At 49.6% G+C, this 7,795-nt stretch overlaps 1 protein-coding gene across 1 annotated transcript in view; it reads left to right on the forward strand.

The window, feature by feature from the left end:
• Positions 1–6,947, forward strand: part of LOC118769286 (ephrin type-A receptor 3) — a 123,388-nt gene extending 116,441 nt beyond the window's left edge. Inside the window, exons 13-17 of the mRNA XM_036516337.1 lie at positions 1,221–1,430; positions 2,796–2,945; positions 4,387–4,580; positions 5,820–5,957; positions 6,845–6,947. Of these exons, the coding sequence (XP_036372230.1) occupies positions 1,221–1,430; positions 2,796–2,945; positions 4,387–4,580; positions 5,820–5,957; positions 6,845–6,947 (795 nt within the window). The remainder of the gene's footprint in view (positions 1–1,220; positions 1,431–2,795; positions 2,946–4,386; positions 4,581–5,819; positions 5,958–6,844) is intronic.
• Positions 6,948–7,795: the final 848 nt, after the last annotated feature.

Consider the following 7,795-nt stretch of genomic DNA (forward strand, 5'->3'; position numbering starts at 1 on the left):
ACACCTTTTAATTACAAATATAAAATGGACAACATACAGGAATAACCTTGTCTAAATCTTCCAATTTCCCAGTGGAGGACAGAATGAGACATCATAAATATCCCTCGCTGCTCACATAAAAAGCTAATTTAATAAAACTATCAGTTTTACTGTCCTCCCTGTCAGAATACACATGCTTAATTAGGGAACAAATCCGTTTAACCTCACCCACAGACAACGCAAAACACACTCTCACCAGCCAACTGCAGGCAATGTCTTGGAAAAAAATAATATGATGAGTTGTCTTTCATTTGACTTGAAGAGCCATCAGTCAGCACTGAATTTTATAAAAAATGATTTAAAATGTCAAGAAATTAATATGCTTACGTTATAGTATATAAACTTCAATTATTAATCGGAGCCTTATGCAACTTATGAAGAATAAACATTAATCCTACTTACTGTATATCAGTTCATTCAGGATGTTTCCGCTTTTTATAACTGGAGATGAATTTGAATTGAAGAGTGCTAAATATAGCATCAGTCTCTCTCCCACAAACTCTGCTCACAAAGATATCTCTCTGTTTCAGCTTACCTTTGTGGCCTCAATTACAGTGATTGTTTCTTTATATATAAGAAATAGAAACATGTTACAAGTATGCATTGTTAAGGTTGATGTTGGAGAATGCCTGTTTCTCCTTGCCAGTTACCCAGTGTCTTACTATATTATACCAGCCACCAATTTTTTAGCCTTGACTAAGGTTTTTCTCAGCAGCAGAAACCCAGAGGATAAGCTGTTGGTTTAGGCTAGAATACCCGATGTGAAGGTGATATGCATAAGTGAAGCATCTTAATTTTTTTAAAATTGAATGAATCCATATAAGTAGAAATTGACAGTCCATAGTAGACTGGACGTATAAAACTACAGGCAAATCATACAAAGACAATTAACAATAAACGATCACATAAACTAAAGTTATTTCTGATGTTGTAACAGTAGAGTGAGATCGGACTGTGTTTTTAGCTCGTCCTCATGTCTGAGGTTGTACGTGATTGGGTAGAGGCTGTTTTTCAGGTCGGTGTCATGTCTGAGGTTGTATGTGATTGGGTAAATGCTGTTTCTCAGGCCAGTCTCATGTCTGTGGTAGTCTGTGATTGGGTAGAAGGTTTCTCTCATGCCAGCCTCACGTCTGAGCAGATGAATGACCCTCCCGCCCTCCTCCTCCCCCTCTCCCCGGCAGAAACACGACGGCCAGTTCACCGTCATCCAGCTGGTGGGAATGCTGCGTGGGATCGCGGCCGGGATGAGCTACCTGTCCGAGATGAACTATGTCCACCGAGACCTGGCCGCCCGCAACATCCTGGTCAACAGCAACCTGGTCTGCAAGGTGTCCGACTTCGGCCTGTCCCGGGTGCTGGAGGACGACCCCGAGGCGGCCTACACAACGAGGGTAGGGCTTCCCCATCCCGCCTGGCTCCCTCTCTGAAACGAGGAGCAGCAGGACATTTCGGAAGTCAGTTCGTCCTTACTCCGGCAGCTAATTTGTCCTGTTAGAGATTCTGAACATTGCCAGCCCTAAAAAAATAAGATCAGACTTCAGAGGTGAGGCCTTGTCGGCGGTGTACACAAAATAACAAGTGCGCCTCCACTTGCCTTTGAGAGGGATTTGTGGGACCTTGTTAGACACGATTGTTGTGTTCATTATAGGCTTAACTACTGCACTGAAGGACATTGGGGTGTCGCGGTAGACTGAGTGCCCCAATGTCTGCCCTGACTCCTGCAGACAAAGGAAATCGGGCACCTTTACAACAGCACACCTGTCTGTGTGTGTATACATGGCTCGGAGTCTGTCTCCCCAGGAGGTCAAGGTGAGGTTCGGCACCTCCTCTCTCTGCTCGCAGCGAGATCTAATTACGGTCCTGTCTGGGAGATGTCTTGCCTCAGGTGTCTGCGCTAATGCGGCCCCTGGAAAGGGGAGAGAAGTGCATTCTGGGATAGGTGGCGTGTCTGCGCAGCAAGATGTGAGCCGCTGTGAGCATCAGCTGGAGGACTCTAGTTGAGCTGCCAGACAGGCTCGATTCTGCTGGTGCTTTTCCCGCATCATCAACCAGGAGCAAATGAGTGATGTCACAGAGCTAGGCCTCACAGCACTCAATGTCTGACCGGGGGCACAGAGGAATTATTGAACCAACATTGATCCTTCACACATTGAGCATCTCATCCAGTCTTCAGAAACAATCCAGCATTCAATTCGGCAAGTTCAGCAATTGCCAAAATTAACTAAATACACGGTGTTGTTATTGAAAAATAAGTCTTATTTAATCCATTTCTTTGTCAAGGTCAGGGGACAAATGTTGACCAAACCCAGGCCTGTGAGAGCCTGAACCTCTGGAGGATTACAGCTTCTGTGAAAGGTTTTTTTTTTTTTCGGGTTGGGAGAGAGAGGTGTCCTCGGCGCATGTGCGACTGAGTCTCTTATCCTCGAACCCTGCCGCAGTTCGCTTTGTAGACCCTATCGACACGCCCCCGCGGCCCCCTGCGGCCCCCCGCGATATGCGGTGGTCCCTTAACCTTGTACTCTGCATGTAGCACGCTTTGTAGACGGTCATGAAAGGATCAGTAGACAGGCATGTGGAAGATGAAAGCGTGGCGGAGACATTCCCCCTAGTGCTGCTCACTCCAGTGCTCTGGCAAGAAGGAAACCGCAATGTCACAGCAACGTTGACAGGACATTCTCCTTCAGCTGCACGAGGCACCGACGTTGTGAAGGTCATGACCGTGTCCTTTTTTTCTTTTTTTTTTTTTCTTTTTTCAGGGGGGAAAGATTCCCATTCGCTGGACGGCCCCGGAGGCCATCGCCTACAGGAAGTTCACCTCCGCCAGCGACGTGTGGAGCTACGGCATCGTCATGTGGGAGGTCATATCCTACGGGGAGCGGCCCTACTGGGAGATGTCCAATCAGGACGTGAGTACGCCTGGCCACCGCCGACCAACGAATCCGCTTTCACCAAACACACAAGAGACTGTGACAGAGAGACAGAAGTGTGTGCGTGTTATGTCAGGGTAAGAGTTCACCGTGTAAGGGCTGTTTCGTGATCGGGAGGACGCAGGAGAGGATATTTGGCTAGAACGTGCTGGAAGGGCCTGGCTGTTTCCTCCTCGCTATGCGCTGATAGCCTCTCCAGGCCTCACACTGCTCTCCCGTCGCACCATGATTGAAACATCACACGTCCCCAGGCCTCGGCCTTGGCCAGCTTTTCCGTCTTAGGAGACGGGACCTGGCAACCCGTCAGCAGGTCTTCCGATTGCCGCCCTTGACCGTCATCTGTTTTATCTGGACGTCCCCCCCCCTTCCCCCCGCCCAGCCCTCCTCTCCCCTCAGCAGCCCTACAGTGGGATCATGCCAAAGCATGACCAACGCTCGGGGAATTAAAGCCGGGAAATCAGAGACGCAGCTCTGACGTTCGCAGAGGTAAAAACGATTAAAGAAGAGAACCCAGAGTAAATATTTCCAGGCGCGGACCGCAAGATCAGAAACCAGGGGGACTCTTAGTCAGGGGCGATTCTGCTGCACGGGTTTTTTCTCGCGGTTTCTGTTACCTGGGGACACATCGGTGGCCAGCGTTTGAGGCGGCAGCTCTGGGGGGGGGGGGGTTGTGAAATGATGGGAAACGGTGAACCAGTGGCACATAAAATAACAAGCGAAAAGCCATCTGTTTAGCAGCATGTGGGAGGGAGAGGACTTTATTAGCATGCAGCCCTATCGACAGAATAATCACTCATATCGGGGCATGCTGACCGGAATCTTAAGATCATATTTGCACCGTAAAGGGAGAACGCACATCTGTTGCCCTCGGTTACACCCGGATAATGGAGCGAGGGGGGAGACCGAAAAGCACCACCCCTACAGAAAGAAACATGCTAATTCTAACTCTGCAGGGTTTTTTTCCCTCTCATTGTTGATGGAGATGTTGGTCTTGAATTGGGGAAAAAAATGAAGCAAGGTTTCTTCTGGCTCATCTACAGTGTGGCGTAGATTTACAATCCGCCTCTTTTTAGTGCGGAAAGGGATGAATGTCTTGTAATGCTCTTTGTCAAACGTTAAGCCAGGTATTTGAATCAATCACTCTTTTTCTGTGGATTTTCTGCAGACAGCCGTATTCAAAGAGAGGCGATGTGCCGGAAATGTTGTCCCTAACTGGTCGCCAGCCCGTCACCCTCAGGGGTGGAATCCAGTCAATCCAACACCTCTATACTGCCCTGGATCTTACACTGCTGTTATTAGTACTGCATCAGTAGATAACATGTACCAGCTTCAGAGTACAGTGCAGTGAACTGCTCAACAGTGCTACCTTCCTTTAAGTTCTTTCTTTTCCTCTCACACTCTCTCTGTCGCCGCCCTGCAGGTGATAAAGGCGATAGATGAGGGGTACCGCCTGCCCGCCCCCATGGACTGCCCGGTGGTCCTGCACCAGCTGATGCTGGACTGCTGGGAGAAGGGGCGCAGCGAGAGGCCCAAGTTCGGCCAGATCGTCACCACCCTGGACAAGCTGATCCGGAACCCCAGCAGCCTGAGGCAGCTGGCCAACAGTTCAGTCTGGTGAGGCCCGGGGTTGGGGCAGAATCGGGTGTTTGTGGTGCCTGTCTTCCTGCTAGCTTTGGGCTGCCCCATTTCCGTCTCTGCTCTGACCAGACAAGGGTGAAGGGTGTAGGGTTTGGCCCATAGCCCTGCCCTGTAGATGTGGGTGGGTGGGGCTATGTAGGACCATGCAGGTTTCCATCCAATCACTGCTGTCCTCTCAGGGTGGCAGCTTGAGCACTATTCAGGAGTGGTAGAATGGAGAGGATGTATGCCTTTGTGATGTAATCGACCCCACACCCCCAGATCTGTGTGAGGCCTGATGAGAGAATGACAGGCTCTCTCCTATTAAAAACTAGATCAAGTTTTCATTCAGTTTTCTATGATTGTATTATTTTTTTAAAGCTTGTGTGACACTAACACACACACACACACACTCAAGTTTTCCATGGCCTGCCATAGATTTTGGTTGAGGCTGCAGTAAAGCTCTGCATTGGTCTGACACAATCTATTAAAATTTAAGATTTGGATTTTTCTAGTTCCACTTAACATCAGCAGTAACATTTCACTGAAAAAACTGACATCAGGCGTTGAAATATTAACGTAATATTCATGTCACTTTACTATGAGTTATTTATGTTCTTCATAGAGACACATTTGCATATCAGCCAGTTATTCAGCTGGCGTTCACTGGGCCCATTCCAGCTTGGAGCTTTGTACAATAATGCAGATGACATCTGGGATCTGAACCCACAGTGTTCTGGTCACAAGATCCAGTTCTGTGGATTCAGCCAATGTGGTTCCCTCATCACAGGGAAGACTCGACTACTGTCTGACTGCAGCCTTGATTCTGTCTTTAAAGGGAGCACTCAACCACCGTCTGACCATAACCATGGTTTCCTCCTCACGGAGGTGGGGACACTTGACCACTGTCTGTCCATAACCATGGCTCCTCCTTCACAGGGGCATTTGACCATTGTCTTACCGTAACCATGGTTCTCACATAAAAGGGAGGACTCAAGCACTATCTGAACAGGACCATGGTTCCCTCATCATAGTGGGGATTCCTCCATTGACGGACTGTAACCATGGCTCCTTCATCACAGTGAGGACTTGACCACTGTCTTATTATAACCATGGCTCCCTGATCACAGGGAGGCCGGACCGCTGTCTGGCCGTAACCATGGTTCCCTCCTCACAGGCAGTACTTGGCCGTCGCTGTCCGAATTGTGTAACAACAGCCATCTCCTCTCGCTCCAGGGAGGACCCCCCCACACCAGAACCATGTGTGAGCACGGTGGAGGACTGGCTGGACTCCATCAAGATGGGCCAGTACAAGGATCACTTCTCCAGCGCCGGCTACGTCACCCTGGACTCCGTACTCTACGTCAGTGTGAGGTGAGAGAGAGCCAAAATGCGGCTCAGAGGCAGGGTTTGGTCCCCCTGCTAAGCTGTCCTCTCTACCTTTCCTGCAAAGGTCTGGAAAATAAGAAGCTTTCAGCTGAGTAAAATGTAAGCTGCACCCTTGAGACCATGTGTTACAAATCCAGTGCCTTTTCCCGTAAGATATTCTGTGAGGTTCAGATTGTCTGCATGTTTGGTTTGGGTTGCCGGTTAGCACTGATGTGGTTCCTCTAATGGCTGGGGGAACCTCTGTGAAGGAAGGGGAGTCTGTTGCGGTTGCTGGAGGGGGAGTCTCTCTTAAAGATCATGAATAATTTCTAAGTTCCCACTCTTTGGTACACAGCGAAAGGTTCAGCCAAAAGCCACAGAGTACCTCTGGCCCCTTTGGCAGGAGTGGTTTTGACAAGGCATGCAGGTCTCATGCAGTATCTGCTGAAAAGCAGTGGTCGGAGTAGGAGGCTGGGCTTAGGGTTTGCTACTGGTGACCTACAGCGGTGTTGCTGACCAGAGGCAGGCAGTAAAGAGCTCATTCGCATTACCACAAGATCACTGTGTGCTTGCGTGCTTGCGAGTATGTATGTGATCTGTGGAACAAGTGTATGTGACTGTTGTTAGAACAAGTAACTTTTGGTTCAGGACTATTAATAATGAATCTTAATGATCACCTGAATGGACAGTGTCTTACAGTATTTTACCTTAAGTGCAACCTCTCTCTTTCTCTCTTGTTCTCTCTTCTTCCCTTTCTTGCTCATTCTCTCTCTCTCTCTCTCTCCCTCCCTCCCTCCCTCCCTCTCTCGCTTTTTCCCTTTCTTGCTCTCTCTCTCTTTCCTCTCTCTCTCTCTCTCTCTCCCCCCTCCTCTGTCTCTCTCTCTCTCTCTCAGTGACCTGGGGAAAATGGGCGTGGCTCTGGCGGGACACCAGAAGAAAATCCTCACCAGCATACAGAGCTTGCAGACGCAACAGGGGACTCATGTGCAAGTATAACCCCCCCCCCCCCCCTCCCACTTGCCCCTCCCCCAGCCAGCCCACCCCCTCAGCCTCACCCCCCCAGGGAAGAGAGGCTGAGACTCCGTACTTCCGTTCTGGGTGTGTGTTCTTCACCAGCACTCCGGCCTCCACCGTCCACCTGCCCCCCCCCCCACCGCCACCACCCGCCCCCCCCCGGCTCGCAGTCGCACAGCGGCTCCAGTGGCCAGCAGTGACTGGGTTACATTGGGTCACCTGACAAACAAAACTGAAGTGGCTTATACTCGCACTGCTTGTGGAGGTTTATGTGCAGTAGTAGTATGTGCAGAATATCGCCGTTTAATTCTGTTGTTTTGTTTCGTGGGGGTTTTTCTTTTTTTATTTTTACTTTTTTTTTGGGGGGGGGGGGGGGGGGACTTTACCTCACAAGTCAGGAAGTCTGTCTTTCCTTAGGAGTCTTTATTATGAGTGCATTATGTCCGAGCAGAAGCAAAAAGGTCCGTGGTCCCCATCACGATATACAAGACCAGGTCATGTGGAGACCAGTGAGATACAAAGGAACCTTTCTCAACCCTGACCCCTGATGAGGGTATAAACCCACCCCCTCTCCCCGCCCCAATCTGAAAGGTCAACTGATATCTGTTGATATTTATCTTCATAGCGAGCTGCAGTATTAATCTAACTGAAACATCCTTTCAGGGGATGGTCAGACAAGTGTGTGAATGTATCCCCCACGACCCTTGATCCCCTCTGCCCCCTCACCCCAGCCACTGACAGAGCAAGCACCAGGCTGATATTAATTCTGCAAACACCTCCTGCTTCCTCACCAGACTAGCCCGTCCGAACAAAGCCCCCCTTCCCCGTGT

The sequence above is a fragment of the Megalops cyprinoides genome, chromosome 2 (assembly GCF_013368585.1).
Source record: "Megalops cyprinoides isolate fMegCyp1 chromosome 2, fMegCyp1.pri, whole genome shotgun sequence".
Classification (NCBI taxonomy): domain Eukaryota; kingdom Metazoa; phylum Chordata; class Actinopteri; order Elopiformes; family Megalopidae; genus Megalops; species Megalops cyprinoides.